This window comes from Chanos chanos, chromosome 7 (assembly GCF_902362185.1).
Source record: "Chanos chanos chromosome 7, fChaCha1.1, whole genome shotgun sequence".
Classification (NCBI taxonomy): Eukaryota; Metazoa; Chordata; class Actinopteri; order Gonorynchiformes; family Chanidae; genus Chanos; species Chanos chanos.
In genome coordinates, this window is record NC_044501.1 from 45,060,104 (window position 1) to 45,084,247 (window position 24,144).

A 24,144-nucleotide genomic window follows, 5' to 3' on the forward strand; every position below is an offset into this window, starting at 1 on the left:
CTTCGGATGGAGTGTTCCTGTCCAGTTACCCTGCAGTATCACTACATCAACTGGGGACTAGTGAGTGAGTTCCTGAAAAAAAAAAATATAGAACCGTGTGGTCCTTTGTTTGACATCACCATCATTTCAGGACGCCTGGAGGCCATCCATCTTCCACATTTTATCTGTTTAGGTACGACACTGTCAGGAACATGTGGTAGTGTATATATGTCACTACCCATTCTTTTCAATAACTTTCTGTGTTTATTATTCATCATTATTTTAAAAAGTCTTTTTTTTGTCTTTTAATGGTCATCATGCAAGTATTTGTGAGAATGATTACCACACACACTTTAACATCAGAGAGTCTGTGAGAGCTGATAAAAATCTCAGACAAGTACAATCTGTCATTTACAGGCTCAGGCTCTTCTCTGCAAGACAAAATAAAGGTTCTCCGTAAGAGTGATGGTGGGGTAGAATTGGAAGAGTGGGAATTATCACGTTTCCACGCCAAACGTCTTCACCCTACCTTCTCCTGGATAGGCATGATCATTAAAAAGCTTTTCACTGTGAAATCTCACTGTGATACTCCAATTTATTGTGTCAGGAGAGCTCCCCTCACCCTCCGAATATATCTCATTCCACTGGATTCACAAATAGCTCAGGTACTGTGAATTATCATAGATCTAATGGCACTTAAAGAAAGACTTGCATTTCTGTCTTTTTTCATTTGGGTGTGATGTGCGTTGTTTTCAGCTGCTTTTTGGTAATGCTCAGATGCTTTCAGATATTAATTTGAAATAACATGTCTGAATGGTCTTTTCTGTAGGTGGTGGAAAATCAGGAGAAATCACACGGTGGTGTAAGGATCCTGAAGCCCGGACCAGATGATTCCCTCAAAATGAGAAACCGCTATAGACTCCTTACATCCTGTAAATCTGATATTACACCCAAGGTTCATACAGTTATCACATCTTGCCCATCCTTTCTTAATTCTCCAATTATCTGGACAGAAATGATTGAAAGGTCTGCCAGTGTTTTATTAATAATTGTCTCTATTTCTGGTATTGCAAATTTAATACATTTTGTGCATTGAAAAGTTTCTTTTCTTTAACTGTCAGAAAACGGGATTGTGTGCCAAGTGTTTTAACACCCCCCATCCTCATGTTCTTTGACTATGTTCTAGTTTCGTTTATCTTCATTGTCCAGCTATATAACTCATTCTACTCTCTCTCTCTCTCTCTCTCTCTCTCTTACTTTCTTTTTTTTCAAACATACTTTCTGGCCTTCTGAAGGATATAAAGCTGAGATACTGCAATATTCGTCCAAACTTTTTTGAGGTCTTCACTGAATGTACAGAAGGTGACTTTGAAGTGGAATTAAAAAGTATAAAAAGTAGAAGATCAAAGTGGAAAATAAAATTACGAAAAGGTACAAAAGATTCACTTTTCATCCACAGAATAGCATGCATTTACAACTCGCACCAAATTTAACCAAAATAACACCCCCCCCCTTTTTTTTAAATTACTTTCCTGGTTCTTTGTAGTGGAGTACAGCGAAGTCTCAGCTTCAGCTGGTAAGTGAATTTGTAATATTTTCAACTCTCTGAGTGTATTAAGCTTTTCCAAATACATTTCAATATGAGAACCTTGTTTAATGTTAATGATGACATAATGTGATAAGGTGAGAGATTTCACTTCTGCTTAATTTAGTGTATGTGAATGGTTTAAACAAAAGTGTAGGCTACCAAAAGTAGCAAAAAATAGTCAGTTGTTGTGTGTAAAACTCAGAATTGACATTATTTAAGCAAAATGCCACTAAATTCCCACATATAAGCCAAAGGACTAATTACTCAGCTGGCCCAATACATAAGCAAAAAACAAAAAAACAAACAAACAACAACAACAACAAAACATTGTATTTGTGAACAGTGTACATTAATTAATTGGCAAATATTGTATCACATAAGTATACATTTTCCATGAATTCAGAGACACTGGATACGGGCCCAGACTGTCTTTGTTACAATGCACAATTCATCGTCAATGTAATAAACAGGTGGAGTTCGGTACAAGGTAAACACGCTGAATCCAAAAGTCAGTATCAGAAACAGGTAGAGTTCAGTACATGGTAAACAGGCTACAATAGGCACTAAATCAGAAAACAGGCAGTGGTCAGTGCATAATAATAGAAAGGCTAACAGGGAACAAAGAGGCTAACTGCAACTATGCAAACAGGACCATGGAAGCTTAGAAAAAAATAGCACAGTTCGGTATACTTTTGAAAGTGAGAGACATCACAACTAACACTGAAATAAGTAAGACTATTTACAAACTGATGAGTAACTTAACCATATATGGGTATGAATGATAATCAGATAAAGCCAGCTGATTTGGTGACCCGTGATTTGACAAAAAGGAGCACTGATTGGCTGGAAGATGGGGAGGTAGAGTGAATGGTGTTGCAGACCTCATAATTCAATGTTATGACTTGACTGTGACTAGGGTCCTCTCCTCTTAACTTCCATGTCAGATGCTGGTGCTCAGTTTGTGGATAAACACAGAGCAAGTCTCATCGATAGGGTGACGACAGTGGAGCCCATCGCTGATGAACTACACTCAATGATCAGCCGTGAAACATACTCTAACATCAGAGCAGCTCCAACCCACCAGGAGAAAATGAGGAGGATCTTTGTTGACATCCTGGTGACGCAAGAACTGAAGGCAAAATTTTATGAGATTCTTCTAAGACATGAGCCTAATCTAGTCACAGAGCTGGCAGGGTCTGGGCGAGACAGTCAATATTAACACAACTCTTCAGTAATGACTGTGAACCACTGTTTGAGAATGCCAGGCGATGAGAAGGGAGAAAGATATTTGTATATACACATTGTGGTACATAAATAAAACTGAACTGGGATACCATTTTATATTTTGCTGAAACCTTAACGCCATAATATCTTTGAAACCTGAAACCAAAGTGAGATATTGCAAACATTGTTAGTTTACACCAATTGTACAGCATATATAATAACAGCTTTTATACAGCACAGTGAACATTCACTCACTCACATATTATCTTAGCTGCTTATTTTAATTAGGGTCGTGGGAGGTGCTGGCGCCTATCCCAGCATTCATTGGGCGAAAGGCGGGGAAACACCCTGGACAGGTTGCCAGTCCATCGCAGGGCAGACACACAGACAAAAACATTCTTGCACTCATTCACACCTAGAGGCAATTTAGTGTCTCCACTTCACCTGACCTGCATGTCTTTGGACTGTGGGAGGAAACCGGAGCTTCCGGAGGAAACCGATGCAGACACGGGGAGAACATGCAAACTCCACACAGACCACTGCTGTGAGGCGACAGCGCCACCATGCGCCCCGCATGATGAACAAAATACAATTATTTGTACACAGCACATGTATTTTATGGTTCTACTGTCTTGGTCACATATAAGCAATAAGCAAATTATTATAAACTGTAAAGATCTTGATGACATATATTTTTATTACCGTCTTGTGTATGTCTTAGATTCTTTTTTTTTTTTTTTTTTTTTCTGTTTACAACGTAATCCTGTCAGCTGCATTTAGAAGGTCCTCTCTGTATAAATATACATTACTGTCAAATGATTCATCATTATTGTGATAATATCTCATATACATCAGCTACAAGTTTCATAGGTCGTAAGTAGGGGAGGGGCTGTATTGTGACATTATCTCATTTTCATCAGTTATGTTATGTGAATAAAATCAAATGTATAAGTTGGCTGATATTGGGGTTTTTGACATTTGTTTGAAATTTCCACTTATTGTTGATCATTTCTTTTGCTGGAACCAAAAATTCACGGTTTAATACTTAGCCCTGTTCCTCACTGCTGGTTTGCTGAACTTTGAACCGTCAGAGATACGACCCTTCTGTTGAACTCCAGAGCACAGTCTGTCTTCTGCAGTCTGTAAAGTGTGGCATGTAGGTGGAGCTGGTATGACGTCCGACATATGTGAGCATGTTTATACCAGAAAGGAAGCAGAGCAGGGGGGGTATTCCAGAAAGCAGGTTAATAAGTAAACCTCCTAATAGAAGAGTCCTACGGCTTTGTTTTGCTAGGAGAGTGAAGCCATAGGGCTCTTCTATTAGGAGGTTTACTACTTACTTAGAGTTAACTGACTCAAAGTAAGTAGTGCGTTTTCACTAAACACACTTTCTGGACTACCCCCAGTCCTCTTCCCAATTAGGGAAGTTGAGAGAAACTTCTGCAAAGAGCATGATACTTTGCAGGACTACTTTGTTACGTTGAAGTAAACGGGAGATAACTTTATATTTAAAGTGGCCTGCCAGGTAAGAGCAATATTTATCCTGCTGTATATACTTCTCTGTTCTTTTGAGACTTAATTGACAATGTTTGATTGTATGAGCTGGTGGCTACTGGCTGACAAAAACTGAAGGTGAAAGAGGGTTTTTTTTGTTTTGTTTTTTTGGTCTCTGCTCTTTTCTCTGCTTTTGTTTGTATTTTGATTTTTCGGCAGGAGTTTGGTCCTTTGTTTGGTCTTTTGCACTTTTACACTGTCGTTTTGGTTTATGCTGTTAAGCAATAGTTGAACAGACTTTGAAAAACATTCATTTATTTGACTGTCTTCCTTTTTCTCCAGTGAACTACAATGGCAAGCATACCCACACTGCTCCTGAACACCCTGGATGAACTGGGAAAGAAAGAATTCATTAAACTTAAATGGTACCTAAAAGAAGGCATGCCAATGGATTTTACTCCCGTCCACAAGGGTAAGTTAGAAGACACAGAGACGCAGGACGTTGTAGATCTGATGAGGGATCAGTATGGTGAAGAAGATGCTGGAAGGATTACAGTTCTCATTCTGAGAGAGATGAAAAACAACCATCTCGCTGAGAAACTGAACAAAAATCTGAAAGGTAAAACTGTCCTTATTATGTTCCTGCAATTACCATTGCTAATTTTCATTTATACTTGCTTTGAGAGATCTTCACCTAAACCAAACTAAATGTTACTAAATCAATATATAGGTAACTAACAAACACCTAAAATATTTGTAAACTGTATTAATAGGAATGTGCCTCACTTTTATTTCCAATGCACTTCATTTCAAAGGTCTTTGTGTGTGTGTGTGTGTGTGTGTGTGTGTGTGTGGGCGGGCATGCACGTGTGTATCTGTGTGACTGTGATTGTCTCTTTATGTGCATATGTGTATGTTCTACATGTAAACAATCTTTGTAAATTGTTCCTTGTTTCAGTAGGACCTAGTGGCCATGCAAGCTCAGATGCTGAGTAATTCTGTGTCATGACTTTGGGGAGTGTCATTCCTTCTTTTGCCATGTGGGGTCCTCAGTCTCTTTGTTTTGTGCCTGTCACGTGTTTAGTTCACCTATTGCTCTTTATTAATATATTGTTTTCACTTGAGTCTTGTTTGTCAGTCAGTTTAAGCCTGGCATTCTGAATATATGAAATTCATGTTTGTTTGTTTTTTAACATTCAATCCTCAGATGAAATTGAGAATAGTCAAAGTGCATAAGACACTTACAGCTTTAAAACTAAAGTAGATTATATGTATGTGTGTGTATATGTGTGTTGGGGGGGTATTTGTGCATATTCCAGTGTAAATGTATGTGCACTTGTCTTCATTCTTATTGCCTCATTTTACTAAGAACTTCTCTTTTTTTCCCTCCCTCCACCCAGGTGCTCAGTTTGTGGATAAACAAAGAACAAGTCTCATCCGGAGGGTGACAGCAGTGGAGCCCATTACTGATGGACTACACTCAGTGATTGGCCCTGAGAAATATTCTCAGAGCAGCTTCTCATTTTCTCCTGGCTGGTTGGAGCTGCTCTAACATCAGAGCAGCTCCAACCCCCCAGGACAAAATGAGGAGGATCTTTGTTGACATCCTGGTGACACAAGAACTGAAGGAAAAATTTTATGAGATTCTTCTAAAACATGAGCCTCATCTGGTCAAAGAGCTGGCAGAGTCTTGGTGTGACAGACAGTATTAACGCAACTCTTTAATAATGACTGTGAACCAGTGTTTAAAAACACCAAGGGATGAGAAGAGATGAAGAGAGTGAGAAAGAGTGAAAAAGTGAGAGTGACTGAAATGAAAAGAAAATGTTGATTTATGTTTGAGTCACTGTTGACTTATTTTCATCTTTGTCAGCTAAGGGTGGTTTAGCCTTGACAGAACCACTTTCAGTGTGTCCTGTAAGTTTAATTGAAGTTTAGCTTAACCACCAAACCTCGAATCATTGTTATATAGTATATTTCATTCATTTGGTGAATGATCATTCTGCAGTATTTATCTTTGTTTTGTTTGGGGTTTTGTTTGTTTGTTTTCCTTTGCAATATGTATACAACTGAACTGGGATTCCATTTTATATTTCACTGAAACCTGAAACCATGTCATACACTCAGTGTATATTTTATTGTGGTATTTGTGCTGAATGTATAAGACAACAGTTGCTGAAATCATTAAGCAGTTACAGTAGGAGACTATTAAGTCTGGACTGTTAATGTGTGATTGCATTCATCTCAGTGATAGTCTGTCTATTTGTCATGTATTTGGGAAGTGTAGTTCTTTTTTTGGCCATGTGGGGTCCTCAGTCTTTGTTTTGTGCCTGTTTAGTTCATTATTGATGTATTGTTTTCACCTGTGTCTTGTTCTGTCAGTCTATTTAAGCCTCTTGATTTCAAACCTTGTAGTAAGTTCTGTGTGTTTGCTTGGATTGGGCTCTGTTGCTGAACCTCTGTTTTTGGATTAAGATTCTGCCAGCTGTTTTTCTCTTGGATTTGTTCACGGTATATCTCTGTTTACTGGAACGATTTTTACTGATTTTTGCCTGACTCTCTTTGATACCTCTGCCCTGATTCATCAATTAAAAGGAATCACTTTAACTGTATTATTTTTGCCTTGCTTTCTGCAAGTGGGTCTTACACTTGGTGGTACTAGGGTAAGGCACTGGGCTCTCAAGCCAGAGCCCTGGGTTCCATTCCCAAGTTAGGTGTTACACTACTATTAGATAACTCAAACAGAAAGAGAGCTTCTGTAAACATTGTTAGTTTACAACATTTGTACAGCATATATAATAATTGCTTTTATACAGCACAGTGAATGAAACACAATTATTCCAACACGGTACACATGTAATTTATGGCTCTACTGTCTTGGTCACATCTTGAAAATACACATTACTGTAAATTGTAAAAGTGTTGAGTATAGATGTTTTTAATACTGTCTTATGTATGTTTTATATATTTACAAGATCTTAATTCTAATTAAAGCTATTTTTTTATTTTCGGTTTACACTGTAATTTTGTCGGCTGCACTTAGAGGGTTCTCTCTGTATAAACATTACCAGTGAGGCCAAAAAAAAAAAGTCGCTAATATTTCACTCTAATATTTCTTTGGACCGTCTTTAGCTTTGATTATGGTGCACATTCACCGTGGCTTTGTTTTGACAACCTTATGCAACATCACAACATTTATTTCTGTCCAGAGTTGCATTAATGTTTGGTTGAGATGTTGGCGATGGGAGAGCTGAACCATCCCGTAAAGTCTTCTCCAGCACATCTCAAAGACTTTCAGTGGGGTTAAGGTCAGGACTCTGTGGTGGCCAAAAGATCCATTGGTGGGATCACCTGGTCATTCAGTACATTAAGGTACTCAGCTGACTTCATTTTATTGCCACATAACGTTGCTGAGCCTAGACCCGACCAACTGAAGCAACCCCAGATCATAACACTGCCTCCAGAGGCTCCAACCCCAGATCATAACACTGACCTCCAGAGTCAACCCCAGATCATAACACTGCCTCCAGAGACTCCAACCCCAGATCATAACACTGCCTCCAGAGACTCCAACCCCAGATCATAACACTGCCTCCAGAGGCTCCAACCCCAGATCATAACACTGCCTCCAGAGACTCCAACCCCAGATCATAACACTGCCTCCAGAGACTCCAACCCCAGATCATAACACTGCCTCCAGAGGCTCCAACCCCAGATCATAACACTGCCTCCAGAGACTCCAACCCCAGATCATAACACTGCCTCCAGAGACTCCAACCCCAGATCATAACACTGCCTCCAGAGACTCCAACCCCAGATCATAACACTGCCTCCAGAGACTCCAACCCCAGATCATAACACCGCATCCAGAGACTCCAACCCCAGATCATAACACTGCCTCCAGAGACTCCAACCCCAGATCATAACACTGCCTCCAGAGTCAACCCCAGATCTTAACACTGCCTCCAGAGACTCCAACCCCAGATCATAACACTGCCTCCAGAGTCAACCCCAGATCATAACACTGCCTCCAGAGACTCCAACCCCAGATCATAACACTACCCCCAGAGGCTCCAACCCCAGATCATAACACTGCCTCCAGAGACTCCAAATCCAAATGGTGACTTTTTTTTTTTTTTGGCCAGGCAGTGTAGATTACTGTCTTATGATTCATTATTATTGAGATATTATCTCATTTTCATGAGTTATGTTATATGAATAAAATCAGATTTAAAAGGAGTTGACTGATCATGTTTTGTTGTTGTTGTTGTTTGTTTGTTTGGTTTTTTTTTACATTTGTTTGGAATTTCCAGTCATTCTCGCTAATTTCTTTGCTGAAATCAAAAATTCACAGTTTAATACTTAGCCCTGTCCCTCACCTCTGGTTGGCTGAACTTTGATCTGTCAGAGATATGACCCTTCTGTTGAGCTCCAGGGCATAGTCTGGCGTCTGCAATCTGTGAGGTGTGGCGTGGAGGTGGAGCTGGTGTGACGGGTGTCATACGTAAACATGTTCATAGCAGGAAGGAAGCAGAGCAGCACTCTTCCTGATTAGACGAGTTGAGAGCAACTTCTGCAAAGAGCACGATCTTCACTCTTTTATTGTTACTTAAAGGCGAAGGACAGGCAATTTACCTCCATATTTAAAGTGACCCACCGGGTAAGAGGAATATTTGTCCTGTTATATGTACTTATCTGTCCTGTTGAGACTTAGATGACATGTTGTTTGAATGTATGAGCTGGTGGATACTGGCTGACAAATGCTGAAAGTGAAAGGGTTTTTTTTTTTTTTTTGGTCTCTGCACTTTCGCTGCTTTTTGTTTATAGTTTGTAGATTTTTTGGCAGGTTGTGTATTGAGATAAAGGTATGTCATGCACGTTTGGTCTTTTTTGTGTTTACAGTGTAGTTTTTGGTTTCATGTTGTTAAGAGATAGTTGAGTGGACATGGAAGACCGCTCATTTCCTTGACTGTCTGTCTTTTTCTCTAGTGAACTACAATGGCAAACATGTCCTCACTGCTCCTGAACACCCTGGAGGAACTGGGAAAGAAAGAATTCAGTAAATTTAAATGGTACCTAAAAGAAGGCGTGTCAGAGGATTTTACTCCAATCCCCAAGGGTAAGTTAGAAGACACAGAGACAGAGGACGTTGTAGATCTGATGAGGGATCAGTATGGTGAAGAAGATGCTGGAAGGATTACAGTTCTCATTCTGAGAGAGATGAGAAACAACCATCTCGCTGAGAAACTGAACAAAAATCTGAAAGGTAAAACTGTCCTCATTACATCATTGCAACTATCACTACTAATTTTCATTTATACTTCTTATGAGAAATCCTCACCTAAAACAAAGTAATTGTTGGTCAGTGAATATATGCATAATTAGCAAACATTTAAAATATTTGTAAATTATATTAAGAGGAATGTGCCTTCCATTTTATTTGCAATACACTGCATTTGTGTGTGTGTGTGTGTGTGTGTGCGCGCACGCGCACGTGTGTCAGTGATTGTGTGTGTTAGTGATTTATGTGTATATGTGTATTTTCTACATGTAAACAGTTTCCATATATTGTTCTTTATTTCAGTAGGACCTAGTGGCCATGAAAGCTCAGATGGTGAGTGATTTTGAATGTATGAAAACATGCATAATTAGCAAACATTTAAAATATTTGTAAATTGTATGTGTATTTTCTACATATAAACAGTTTCCATGAATTGTTCTTTATTTCAGTGGGACCTAGTGGCCGTGCAAGCTCAGATGGTGAGTGATCTTAAATGTATGAAAGTTTTTTAACATTCAATTTTCAGATGAAATTGAGAACTGTCATGGTGGATGTCTGGGTTTGAGGAATTTAAAAATGGTGCTGTCAAAAAGTGCATAAGAGACATTTACAACTTTAAAACTACAACAGCGTTTTAGTGTGTTTGTGTGTGTGTGTGTGTGTGTGTGTTGGGGGCTGGCATGTGTGTACATTTCAGTGTAATTGTATGTGTATGTGTCTTCATTCTTATTGCTTCATTTTACTAAAAGCTTCTATTTCTTATTTATATTTATTTATTTTTTTCTCCCATCACCCAGGTGCTCAGTTTGTGGATAAACACAGAGCAAATCTCATCCAGAGGGTGACAACGGTGGAGCCCATCGCTGATGAACTACACTCAATGGTCCACCCTGAAAAATACTCTAACATCAGAGCAGCTCCAACCCCCCAGGAGAAAATGAGGAGGATCTTTGATGACATCCTGGTGACACAAGAACTGAAGGAAAGATTTTATAAGATTCTTCTAAAACATGAGCCTTATCTTGTCAAAGAGCTGGCAGGGTCTGGGTGAGACAGTCAATATTGACGCGACTCTTTAATAATGACTGTGAACCACTGTTTAAAAACACCAAGGAATGAGAAAAGACTTGAGAGAGAGAGAGAGAGAGAGTGAAAAAGTGAGTTACAATAATGAAAAAAAGGAATTAAAGTTCTTTTTTAATTTTTCAGGTGTTGTAACAACATTCTTTAAATTATATACATAAAAAAGCAATTAATAAAATTAGGTGACGTGGTGCTAAATTGATCCTATTTTGATCCTACGACTGAATGAATTAATGGTGTAATTTGAATTTGAACAAACTCTCTGTTTGTTATTTCTACAACCTTTCATCAAGATTCATCAAGATTCAAAACTCAGACTTTTTTGAAAACTCAGGGTGGCTTACTTTTAGATGGAACCTCATCTAGTTTCTTCTATAAAAACAATTAAAGTTAAAATCGCTCACCAAACTCCTGATATATTAGAAAATGTTGCGACAATATATTTAAATGAATTTTGTTTGTTTTTGTTGCTTTGTTTTAGTTTTGTGTGGTGTGCTGGGTATTCTGTTTACTGCAATTTGCTCAGTGTTTTACATGGGATTTTTGTTTTTGTACGCCTGTAGAAGTTCCATTTGAAATGTCTTGTTTACCATTTCGGCTGATTCTGTATGGTTCATATTCGGCTCATAAGATGCTTTGTTATGACCTTGGGAAATGTTTTTAAAAGACAGCTAGAAATAAACCCCATTTATATATACATACATGTCTGAGAAGGGTGTCATTGCTCTATTTGAAATGAACATACAATAACTGAAAACATTAAACAATGACACTAAGAGACTATTTACTCTCTAATATGATTATCAATGTGAATATATGTGATTTGATTAATTTCATTGTTAGTCTGTCTGTGAATCTAAGAGATGCACTAATTCTAATTCTTGTAAACTGAACATATTCCTATCTATGTGCTGAATTAGGCTTAATTTTGCATAGAGTTTTGATATGATTCATGTTTGTGTAACTAATTATTTTTCTAAAGTTAAAATGAGTGCTCATGATTATGTTTGTTTATGTCACAATACTGACAGTATAAAACACACATCTTTGTAATAATTGGTCAAGACAGGTCACATGGTAGGGTTGTGTGTCTGGCTCATGTGTCTGCCTCTCTGAACTGTATCCGAACTTCCTGGTTAGTATTTACCGCCAAAATTTGATCCTCGCTCCTGATTGGCTCAAGCCAAAAATGAGTCACACCGAATGTGTAGAATATGTGTAGTACGTTGAGTTTACGAAATGAAACCTGAGACACAGTTTTGTTTTCTCAACAAAGAGAGCAGTGAAATGCTGGTCCTGGTTGTATAGTTTGCATACATGTGCTGTCATTGCAAAAAAAAAACAAACCCTTCCAGTTTCTTTTAACTTTTAACTACCTCATAACTTCAGAACACAGGAAATGTTTTAAAGACAGTCTTATTGTGTAAGTATTTATAAGCTTTGTTGGGATTTATACATCCTTGTCATATTTAATTCATATTCAATATCAAAATTGCTCAGAATACTGAATTGGGAATGTGTTTTATTTGTTAAGTTACACAAATTTGCACTTGTTGTTGCTATGATTTCTTTTGTGCACAGTCTTTGTTCATGTTTGCTCAGTTGTGGGTGTGTGTTACAGTATGCAAAGTGTTGATACAGTATGCAAATATGTATTGCGCATGTTTCGTCTTATGTGTGTTTACAATGTGGGTCTCTTTTTTTTGGTGTTGCAGTCACTGTTTCATATCATCATATATTAGTTTAAAGGATTAGGAGCGGTTGAGAATCCTACTGGTTGTTTATGGCTACCATACCAAAACTGCTCTTGGATTGCCTGGATGAGTTGGTCACAGAGGAGGTAGAAAAGTTCAAATGGTGTCTGACAGATGTGGTGTTGAAGGATTTCAACCCTGTTGCAAGGGGCCATCTAGAGAAAAAGACCAAACTGGGAACGGTGGATTTGATGATTCAACAATATGGACCCCAAGAGGCTGGAAGAATAACAGCTCTGATTCTGAGAGAGATAAAACAGAACAGAATTGCCGATAAACTTGAGACTTTTGGAAGGTGAATGGATATTCATCACAAATTTTCGTTTAAAAGTACAATGTGCACAGGCTTAAGAAGGAAAGAAAGAAATGTTCATTTCAGTGCGTACAGGGTGTACTTACAACTTCAAAAGTGTTACGTAATGTGTGTGTGTGTGTGTGTGTGTGTGTGTGTGTGTGTGATTTGTAGGCCAGTGCAGTGCAACTTCCAGTTCAAATGGTGAGTGATTTCCAAAACAGCTTTAAAGCTATCAACACTGACTTCAGTCAAAATTCAGTCAGCTCTACCTGGTGGAGACTAAGGTTGATCTCTGGCTTCTTGCTCTTCTTTTTCCTCTCTCTTTTCCATTCAGTCCTCTGCCCTGGAGTCCAGTTTGTGGCTAAGCACCGAACAGAACTCATTGAACGGATAACAACCGCGATGCCCATGCTGATGACCTGTACCAAAAGATTGGCCACGAAAAATATAAGAAATTACAAGCTGCTTCAACAAGTTGTGATCAGATGAGACTGTTGTACGACTATCTACACGAAGGAGGAACGGAACTAAAGGAGAATTTTTATGAGAGCCTCAGGAAACGTCAGCCATACCTTGTCAAAGATCTGGATAAATCTGAGTAAAAAAAAAACAAAAACATTCACGCTCTTACAACGTCCTTCAGGTCTCCACTCAGTTGTCGGATTCAAAACGTTTTCTTCTATCAGAATCGCTGAAAACCGAAATCGACAAGATCCTAGAGTTATAGAAGAGAGAGAGCGAGAGAGAGAGAGACAAAAATGTATTTTTTTTTTTTTAGTAAATGAGTATTCTCTGTGAAATAGATGAGACAGTAAATTGGTATTTTTTATTCATTATTAGTTCAGAGAGGTGGAATATCGAGAGAAGGGGATGTGGGGTGATTGGGGGCATTGACTTCATTGTCCCACCCTCTTCCCAGACTACAAATCCAGTCAATACTGTCCAGTTACAGGTACAGCAGTTAGAAGGGAGATGACAGTAATACAGAAATATTCATATCAGTATTGATTGCCGTTGATTTAATGAGATTACAGCGTATGCCAGTTAATATCAGTATGTAAAAGCAGAAGGATACCGGGATCTCTGCATGATACACAGGGAAGATCTCTTATTATGCTTGATAAAACTAAGACATCCAAGTTAATTACACTGACACTGACACTGACAAGTGGTGTTCTTTTCTTTATTTTTGGAACTTATAACCCCTGATCTGGTTTTATTGGAGGATCCACACTGATTCAGAGCGAGAGAGAGAGAGAGAGAGAGAGAGAGAGAGAGAGGACCTTCAGCTTTATTATATTAAAATGTGAAATAAAGAGATGTTTGGAATGGCAATAAAACTTCCACTCTCGGAAACTATCCACATTCATTCGGGCAACAGTACTGGCATGTGTGTGTGTGTGTGTGTGTCTTGTGCGCATGGAAGCATGCAGTATGGATTACTATTTTTAACAAGGCAGTGAAATGAACGTTCCTGTTTGACCAGCTTCACATACCGGCTACTGCATCAGACCATACTTCCAGTTTTCAGTTTCTGTGACTAGAGCCTGAAGGAGGTGTGGGGAAAATGCCAAAATAACAATATGAGTAAATGTATTGAGTAAATGTATAATACAGCAAAGTGTATAATGATATCTCTCACATAAGAGCTGCAAATTTCCTTTCTAGCTCAGTGTTAAGATCTCTAACATAACTTGGCCGCTAATCAATAGGCTTTTTTATTATTAGCTCAATGAGGTGTTCTAGCACTTGGCTACAATAAAAAAATATCTTGTTGCCATGGATTTCTAACACTTCAGCCTTCAAGAGCGGATCAAACAAAAAGCTCTGCTAAAGTCTGCATTGTTTCATTAGATCTCCCCTCCTTGTAACTGTGCTTAACTGTTTGAACCTGGATTTCCATTTAGGGCAAAGGTTCAGTCGTCCGAGGTAACCCATAATCGATGGGAAATGTAGTTTTAATTTAACCACGGGTTTCCAGTTTGACATTATCAAACCGCAGTGGTAAAATATGACAAAAATACTGGAGGAATAAAAGAAAGAATCAGGGAAAGAATTGATATTTATTTTAATCATACCAAAGAAAATCAACTTAACAAAAAAAATATATTTATGTATCTATAAACCAGTTAGTTAAAATGACAATCTGTAAGTGCAAATACATCCAGTCTTAGCTCAGCTCCTCATCCCAAATGCTTAATTGTGCAAACATAAACATTATAACCCCACCCCCCAAAAAGTGCAGTATCTTTTAAGATATATCTCTCCAAGAATTGGAACGTAGGCCAGCTTAGCATTTTCCCCAAAGTACAAAGTTTCACTGCTTAAGAAATTGCCCTTTTCTAATAAACAGCATAAAATGTATGGTGTTTTAGTTTATAATTGTGTATTTGCTTAGATAAGTGCAGCTTCATTCAAAGAACATGAAACCATTAGTTACCACTGCCTGAACACACCTGAAAATACATTTCTAGTCATTGCTTGGTTGTAAACGAACATCAACAGACCGTACCCAGATAAGACCGAAAAAAAAAGAAAAAAGGGGTTTGGAAATGTGTTAATTTGATCCTCAAAGTAATGTACTGATGCACACACCAAACAACTGTTACCACAGAGAACACACCACTGGTAACTGGAACAAATACAATATAAACTACTTGGAAAAGCAATTCAATCCTTCAAAAGGGTCATTTTGGCAGTCTCTGAAAAATTCAGCACAACCTAGTCCCTACAACAGACCTGTACACAGCATTAGAACACAGAGACAACTGGGACGACAGAGTATGAGAGAGAGAGAGAGAGAGAGATGGAGAGGTTTCTGACTTCAAACAGTCAGTGGAATTTCTTTACTGTATAAACTGTTTCACATTCACTGAGATTTTTTTTTTTAAAACACTTGTTTTGAATTCGCACCGACGGCAAAGTGCAAGAGAGAACACCGTGCAGCTCTCTACATATGAGCCACTTCAAAAGAGAACTGAAGTGTATCCAGTGATTTCAGTGAGCCGTCTTTTGGCTCGTGTAAGCTATGCTTACTTCACGTACATTCAATTACTCTATAACAGTCACTTCTCCAAGGCCTTAGACTAATCTGTTTTCAGTCAGACAGAATGACCTCCTCTTCTTCATCATCATCCTCCTCATCCTCCTCCTCTGGACTGTAAAGCTCATCTCCAGACTCGCTGTGGTTTTGAACCAGCTCCTCCTCACTCCTCATCTCCTCCTCCGCCTCCTCCTCTTCCTCGTCACTGTCGTTGTCATCCTCGTCTTCTTCATCCTCATCCTCCTCCTCATCCTCTTCTTCCTCTTCCAACAGCTCACGGCCTTCCTCCTCTGATGAACCTGCGAAAAGAAAAATTATTAAAATTGCATATCGTACTCCCATATACTCAGAAAAGCATTTTATATCTCAAAACGACCTTGAGATGACCTAGGACCTAGTCCCATTAATCTACTTAAACTATTATCTGCTAGATTACAAAGACTAATTAATGGGGCCCTAAGTTATTTGTTTAGATAAATTAAAAAAAAAAAGAAAAAAAAAAAGAGTGGTACTCACAAATCGTCTCGATGACAGAGGTCACATGCTGTCTTAGCTCGGTCATAAACTCCTCCAGTTTCCCCTCCATGTTGTCTGAGAGTGTGTCAGTGTCAACCAAAGTATACTCAGGGAAGAACAGAGGCTTTTTCAGCAACCTACGGAACCTGAGGACAGCACACACACATGAATGCACACACACACACACACACACACAAAAAGAACAATATTGTATGCAACAATAACTTATATATGGGTATCAGTGCCCACACAGGCGTGTTACTGTTTTTTTTTTTTTGTCTTCTCTCGTGCTTCTTACCTTTTCCCTGAAGAGTGGTACTCCTGAAAGATAAAGAAATGCAACACATTTTACTCAGCAGATACATAAACATTTCAAAAATCAAATCGAAATAAAACTCTGACAGCTCCAAAGGAGGTTTAAAGACACAGTAAAGATAAACATTCAGAAAATAATTGCTGTTTTCTTTCTCAGAATATTACTGTTCATCTCTGTTTATCAGCTGGACTCAAAATGACAGCAGCTGTGTCACTTGCCTTTACAAAGTGGAACGGGTCTTTTTCCTGCAGAAGGTTCTGGATTCCTCTGTGGACCTCCCGTAGCCGATCCTGGTCTTGAGTTATCCAGGTAAGGTTCTGTTGGATACCCGAACCGCACTCTACCTCAGGAGAGCGAGGGCACTCGCGCAAAGATGTGAGAAATCCATCCAGTCGCACCTTAAGCACCTCACCCAAAGCCACGATCCGCTGATCCGCATCCTCCAGAAACTCCTGTACGGGCGGGTGTCAGGGGAACAGCATGAAAAGGAAGCAAAAAGGCACAAGGGGGTTTAAGGGACAGCACCAGCATCACCATCGTCGTCCAATCAGTCTCGACTAAACGGACGAGCAAAAACACGTGGGCGTGCTCTGCACAGTAAACGCGGGGAAACACGGGCGGAAATTTCCGGAATCATCACCTCATGTCGTCGCTCTTCCCTTTTTTGGTGCTGCAGAACTCCCTCTGTCCGGCTTATCTTCCTCTCCACTTTGTGCAGTTGACCTTCCAGGGAAGCCTAGGGTGTGTGTGTGCGTGTGTGTGAGAAAGAGAGAGAGAGAGAGAGAGAGAGAGAGAGCACAGACACCTCTCAGGATTATAAGTCACTGTAATAGGTTTATGGCTTGCGTTTGAACACTGTTTGCTCTTTCATTAAATCCCCTTCCCCTACATTTCAAAAACACTGTTCCAACACTGCACGTCACCCTCTCGGGTTTAACTGGGGGGCCGTTGTTTTACTTTTCATTGAAGCTGACCGGTCAGTTTGTACCACTGCTGGGGCGGGTTAACAACTGTCAATCAAGTGGATCCTTGTCTCAAGACTAACACGATTTGAGAGTGTGCAGTTTAAGCCAAACATGAGAGCCCTACCTTGAGATCCTTCATGGTGTTCCTCAGAGTTTTGATGGAGTGTCCAGCGTGCGCCCCTTCAATGGTACAGGCGTTACAGAGGCACTTCCTCTCATCCATGCAGTAGTAGCGGAACATCTCATCGTGCTCCGGGCACTTTCTTTTCCGCATGTCGCCCAACGGCTCCACCAGGGGATGCTCCCGGAACGCCGGGAGCTCCAGGTGCGGCCGGACGTGCTCCGGACACATGGAGACCTCACATTTCAGACACGTCTTCACCGCCAAGCCTGATGCAGCTGAAGCCCCCGCCGGGCCCTTTCCAGCGTTGCCCATGTCTGGAGGGGGGCAGTAGTCACAGCAGACCTGGGACAGAGTCCTGTTTGGGGGCTCGTGGTTCTGAGCTGGTCCCTTGGCCCCTTTACGGCGGTAGTCCTCAGCGATGTTGCCCAGTTTGAAGTTCTTTTGCGTGGGCGCGCTGCACCTGTGCGTCTGTCGGCACTCGGGGCAGCGGAACCGGCCGCGTTCGGAGCGGCCCTTCAGACGACGCAGGCACTGCAGGCAGAAGTTATGACCGCACGGCAACAGGTGAGGGTCCCGGTACAGGTCCAAACACACTGGGCACGTGAGCTCATCTTCCAGAACGCTGGTATCTTCGGCTGAAGTGGCCATTTGGCGGGAAGGCAAACGGTGGTCGGGTCTGGTTGGCCAAAAATGGGAGTCAGTGTGAATGTCCGTGCCGATTTTCACTGTCTGTTACTGGGGAAGGAGGAGAACATGAAGGGAAATAACAGCTGGGAACTCTTCTCATTAATCAGTTTCAAAGAAAAACAAAGAATAAACCACCCAAACAACTTAGCTAAATGTTCAAACATTTACAAACAAGTAATCATGAAATTAAAATGGAATGCAGATGAGGGAAATTTGAGGGGGAAAACAGAATTCAGTTTTTCCTCTTACCTGGCACCTATGATAGGAGAAATGTATTCCGATTTATAGGCCTACATTTACTAAAATTCACAATGAAATGTAAAACGAAACTTGTAAGTCAGGTACTTACAAGTGGAAAGCGGAAACTGCTTATTTGTTTTTTTAAGACTTCACTTCAAAATCGAAAGAGCCAAAGTGACGCATGACATTCCCTCATTCTGTTTCGTTTCACGCCTCACACACAAGCGCTCGTCTTAAGCTAAACCAGCTGACTATTAAAACAGGTCATGAACTCGAACAGATGAACTTTGAACTTATTATCGGAAACTGTACCAATATCATAATTTGCGGCAAAACCACTTTGACCACGTAGCTCAAAAAAACAATCTTTGAAGCAATTTATACTCTCTGTACAGGCAAATTGTTTTTAGACAGCTAATTAAGAAACAAACAAACAGACAGACACACAAAAAAAACTTTCAACTGTTGTTTTGGTAACATTCAAACGGCCTTACCCTGGAATTCCCTGAAGCATCCAGTCATTACAAATAGCTATGCATCTCATGCACTCACTATTTTCGCTAACCATATCTGTTAAAGTTGTTTCTAATGTGGAAACAACACTACCACCTCATTACACATTCGAAACGCATTACACACAAAAAACTGTTGTCCCGGAAGTGGGTGTTGCAAAACATAGTTACTGGGCTCCATATATCGACAGCAATTCTAACATGTACTGTAGATTTGAAATATAGAGTGCAAATGCCATGGTCTACCTGGAAACCCAAAGTCTTCTTAACCCCTATACACGGTTACGTGCACCCATTTCTGACAACAGCGTTCACAAAGGGCGATCTAAGACATAAAAAGGAGTTTACCTCTGTTGACAAGTCCTCAAGAAGCCAAGCCCTCGCTAGTTGATCTTCAACTGAAAGTTCCTTATTTAGTGTTCTTCTCGGTAAATGAAAGACAGCACTGCTGCGATAAACTCGGTTTGCGAAAAGAGTGTACTACGTAGGCTATGACGAAGCACACAAGTTTGTAATCTGTAATAATCGGAATTTACTAGAGTATGAGAGGTACGCCGGACTAGCAATTGCAATACAACGGCAGTGGAAAGCAGTGGTGCTATAGCAGTTTTTGGGGACAAAGTCAAATCCGTATTAGAAGCAATACTCACTGTGATGGAAATCGCTGAGATGCATAGACAGACGATTTATTTACCGGTGTAGCCTGAGGACTTCTGTGTTGATCAGTCATGTGGGGCCGCACAGAGCACGTGCTCGCTCCACACAGACGAACACATGGTTTCCTACTGGATAGCCCGGCGAACTAGACACACACATACACACACACACACAGAGGTATAGAGCGTTTTGTATTATTTTTTGGGTCCCCTGCAACGTGACAGCATTACAACAATAACAAATAGCAAATGCTATTTGTTTGGACGTGGTAAAATGTAACAGTAGCACCTGTAAATTATGAGACGTACATTTTACTACCATAAATGTATTACTTTCCCGTGAGATTAAATTGGCCAAAGGGCAATATGCAGTTGGCAAATTTACACAAGCCCTTTTGGGAAAAAAATCAGTTGTAAAGATGCTGGTAGCCTAGAGCTCTGTTGTTGTTAGTGTTGTCAGTTTGTAAGAAATTTCTCTGTTGTATGGCACACCATTGTGCGGTGTCTGTCTTTGTGCTCAGAACTGACCGGAAGGTTGACCCTTTCTGTCTGTATGGTCTGCAATGGCAAGTTTTGTGGAGTGTGTTTTGTGATTATTTTCAGTCAAAACAATCCTTTCGCATTGTTTTGTACCACAGGAACTGGATTTGGTCCATGTCCAGTGGGAGTTGTTGAAGTGAACCTGAAAGATGAGGTAACTACATTTTTTTAAGGTATATCTAACAAATGAACCTATGTGTAAAGCAAGCTGTCGAATTAAGCTGTGCTTGTTTGTCCCTTTTCAGACTGGTGGCATCCTCCTGTAAGCTAACGACTAGTGAAATGACTAGACTATAGTCTAGTCATTTCTCTCTCTTTTTCTTCTCTCTTGTTGACAGCCTCATTTAGCTTAGGTTTTGTGCAATTATTTCAGTTTCCTGTTAGATTATCCTGATTTTGTTCACCTCTTTTGCTAAACTGCCCTTATATTACTGTTGGTGTCTATTTTCTGTTGGACTGACAGCTATAATTTTCTTCACATGAAATGCACTCTAAAGCTAACATCAAGCTTTTCATAAGGAGTCTAAGCTGTTTGAGAATTACGCACATACATAGACGCAGACTCATGAGAATAATTAGGACTGTAATGTTATTAGTGTATTTAATTATTTATTTAAATATTCATTCAGGGAATATAGTGATTTCCTTCCAAACAAGATGTAAGAACTGAGTGTCAGTCACAAAATCACACGTGTAAATAGACAATCTCTCTATTTGTGGATGAACAGTATTTTATCAATTTGGAGACACACATACACACGCACACGTATGTGTGCTATAAGTTATGTGCATGTGTGTGTTAACATTAATTTACTCCCCATTGTGGGAATGCTGCTGTTTCGGTTGATTTGCGGTTGAAACAGTGGCAGCTGTCCTGAAGCGTGTATATAGACTGAATTTTGCTATTTCTTTCAGAGTATACCATAACTCAGATGATTATAGGGAAGAACATTCGACTCTGCTGCTTTGTTTGAGTTGATTTGGCCCGGGGTCTAACTTATAACGGCCACAAGCTTTATTTTCCTCCCTGTCAAAGGTAATGATGATCGCCAAACTGACTCATTATATGAGGGTTCACAGTCATCAGGTCATCCAGAAGTGACAGTGACAGTGGCTCCCAGTGTTCTTCTTCTTCTTCCCAGTGCACAGTTGTGCAAACAAGTCAGACTGGACACAATGACGTACAAGAGGAAAAAATACAGCGCAGACTCAGAAAGATGGCTCTAAGGTTACCTGCAGAAAAGGAAGAACAATTCAGGTGAGAGGAGGTAGAAAATAAGACTATGGAACAAAGACTTGGGACATAGAGCTTACGTGTTATTAAACCTGAGATAAAAGAAATACCTATGACTTTAGAAGAACAGTTGTTTTCAAATGAATAGGAGGAACAGAAAAGTCCTTTTGCAGATGTTCGTAGAGGCTTTCAGGATAGGTAAACAGTTCAGCAAGAAGTCTCATGACCAGTGGTGCACATAAGCTGTGCTCAGGTGTGCGTGCGTGGTCAAAATAAATAATGCGCAGCATGTTTTACAATAAGAAGCGCTTTCTATACCAACATTCTGATACGCAAAAGCACCTCTTATTGTAATACATGCTGCGTGTCGTTTATTTTGACCACGCACGCACACCTGAGCACCACGTATGCGCACCCCTGCACATAACCCTAAAAGACACCACCGTCAAGGCTGAAAGCAGTGAGATTGTACCTCACGAGTTATTACTGTCCTTGTCTATGGCGGTGATAAACGCTGATCCGAGCAGGCATTTGGAACGTGAATCTCCAGGTGTAGATTGCCAGTGACCTGGCAAATCCTGTGAGTCTTTCCTGTGAGGAAAAAAAACACTCACGAGGTCTCCACGAGAGATATTTGTATTTTTACGTCTCCTGGTATCTCTCCATTGCTTCATGAGCAGAGGGAATCAGAAGACGGCCTCATATCTGAGGGGATCCAGAGGTCACGCCTAAGTATGACCTTAACGGCCAGGCACAGTGCGGAGCTATTGGCGCGTTCCATTTGAACTCGGAAGTGAGATTTTCCGAGTTCCCATTTAGAAATTTCAATGGGAACGCACCTTGAAGTCAGATATCTAACTCGGAAAGTCCGAGGAACCTCACCGACCCCAACTTAAAAACCCAAGATGACTGCCCCAGTAGTGAAGTAGTGAAAGCTGTAGTAGTTTACTGTTTATTGGCACTTCTGTCTTAGTTGTGTCCCATTAAATCAGTTGTACACACAGTACAACGGCGGACATGTTGCTACGGTGTTTGCATGCGCAGAATACCGCTTAATGTGTTGTTCTAACAATGGCTAACAATAGCTAACCTGGCTGAAATGGTTTTCCAACTTGTTGTTTGGGAATGCGGTCAATTTGGCTGTGATGCCATTCCCAGCTCCGAGTTCTGACTTCTGAGGTAAATGGAATGCACCATATGTCAGGGAATGGTGAAGGAACAGGGATGCCAGAACTTCTCAGAGGGTGTGTACAGGACGTCGGGAGACTTTAAAATCTTGCTCAGTTCTTCTTGGCGAAGCAGCAGCATTTGCAAAGCCTCCTCCGGCAGTGCCGCCCACTCAGAAAAACCTTACCACTGCACCGAGCAATGAAAGGTTTTGACCCTGCGCAAGAACCTCAGGAGACACAAGAGGCTCCACTCGGGAGAGAAAACCACACAAACGTGTCACATGCAGGAAGCAGTTCAGACTGAGGAGGACAACTGAGGTTCACCAGCGCTTCCCCACTGGTGAGAAGCCATTTGGTCGTAGTGTCTGTGGGAAGCACTCCAGGAGACTGAAAAACTGTGAGAGACACATATCATGTTTTTGAAGAAGTCATGAGTATAGACTGACAACAATTATTGTTCTTCATCTTTCCAAGTCTGGTCTTGTGACTTGTGGGGGGAAAAAAAGGGAGAATGTTTAAATGTGTTCTCATCCCACATCAAAGTGTACATCATCACCATTTACCATGTATATGTAAAATATGTGTGTGTTTATGCCTACTACTTTTTTTTTCAATTCTTAATATTTTCAGTCAGATAGAGTTTGTATCAAAAAAGGGATGCTGTCAGGGTTTGTGTAACACTTGTAACACAATAAAATAGTATTGCTTCTGTTCAAATACTGTTTTAGGTATTAAAAGTATTATTATTGGAACTATTAAGTATTGGTGTCTGTTTTAGTACTTTTATAACTTAATTGGGAGTTATAAAACAGGTAAAATCAGATGTATTTTACAAGGTAAGTCGCCACCGGATTCATTGGAGTCTGGACTTGTTAGTGGCAAAACAGCTGCCAAGAGGGCGTTATTAATATGATTGCTGGCTTGGGAAAAAAAAAGTTCTATGTGGACTTTGATTACTTGCCTAACCAGCCATGTAAAATAATACAGATTATTTCCTCTGGCATCCTTTGTTTCGGCTCTGGTTTAATTTCAGAAGAAAAGCTCAGACAAGGGGTAGGTTTGTCTCCTTACTTTATTTCAAAGTCTGAAACCATCTCAATACAAAATAACATCTTATTTCTTCTTAGTTCAGTATTTTTCTAATTGTGCAATCAGTTGATACGTAAGAGTTTAACAGCGTTCTACAAAACAATAAAATCGTTAGATTTGAATATTTGCAAAAAGGTTTCGTTGTGACTGAATTATTTTCAACACTCAATAGAAAAGAAGCATAGACCATTTTACATTTCACAGGGATAGCACACATCGAAATGGCAGCTTACTATAACTATTCTCAACTGTATTTAGTGACTGTACATGATATTGAATGCCACAGGCCCCTTGATGTTGAAGCCAAGGTAGAAGGTGACCAAGCCCTGACTCCTAACGCTGGCTGGGTTGTTTG

General features: G+C 40.1%; 2 protein-coding genes across 2 annotated transcripts; one reads left to right on the forward strand and one right to left on the reverse strand.

Moving 5' to 3' along the window:
• Nucleotides 1-9,283: 9,283 nt before the first annotated feature.
• On the forward strand, nt 9,284-10,617 carry LOC115816486 (apoptosis-associated speck-like protein containing a CARD). Its single transcript, XM_030779440.1, has 3 exons — nt 9,284-9,551; nt 10,016-10,045; nt 10,364-10,617. The coding sequence occupies exons 1-3, from the start codon at nt 9,284-9,286 to the stop codon at nt 10,615-10,617; spliced, it is 552 nt and encodes a 183-aa protein (XP_030635300.1).
• A 4,346-nt stretch (nt 10,618-14,963) lies between these two features.
• Nucleotides 14,964-18,359, reverse strand: LOC115816770 (E3 ubiquitin/ISG15 ligase TRIM25). The gene is made up of 6 exons (XM_030779885.1): nt 17,663-18,359; nt 17,214-17,309; nt 16,792-17,025; nt 16,556-16,578; nt 16,258-16,403; nt 14,964-16,040 (listed from the first exon to the last, which is right to left on the reverse strand). Exons 1-6 carry the CDS (start codon nt 18,308-18,310, stop codon nt 15,796-15,798), a joined length of 1,392 nt encoding a protein of 463 aa, XP_030635745.1. The 5' UTR covers nt 18,311-18,359; the 3' UTR covers nt 14,964-15,795.
• Nucleotides 18,360-24,144: the final 5,785 nt, after the last annotated feature.

Bases quoted from the DNA above. Each gene is read 5' to 3' on its own strand.
- LOC115816486 (XM_030779440.1), top strand. From the start codon at position 9,284: ATGGCAAACATGTCCTCACTGCTCCTGAACACCCTGGAGGAACTGGGA. The intron at 9,552-10,015 runs GTAAAACTGTCC...TCTTTATTTCAG, and splicing joins ACTGAACAAAAATCTGAAAG to TGGGACCTAGTGGCCGTGCA. The intron at 10,046-10,363 runs GTGAGTGATCTT...CCCATCACCCAG, and splicing joins TGGCCGTGCAAGCTCAGATG to GTGCTCAGTTTGTGGATAAA.
- LOC115816770 (XM_030779885.1), bottom strand. From the start codon at position 18,310: ATGGCCACTTCAGCCGAAGATACCAGCGTTCTGGAAGATGAGCTCACG. The intron at 17,026-17,213 runs GTGATGATTCCG...CCGCCCGTACAG, and splicing joins GGGAAGAGCGACGACATGAG to GAGTTTCTGGAGGATGCGGA. The intron at 16,404-16,555 runs GTAAGAAGCACG...TGCTGTCCTCAG, and splicing joins TACCACTCTTCAGGGAAAAG to GTTCCGTAGGTTGCTGAAAA.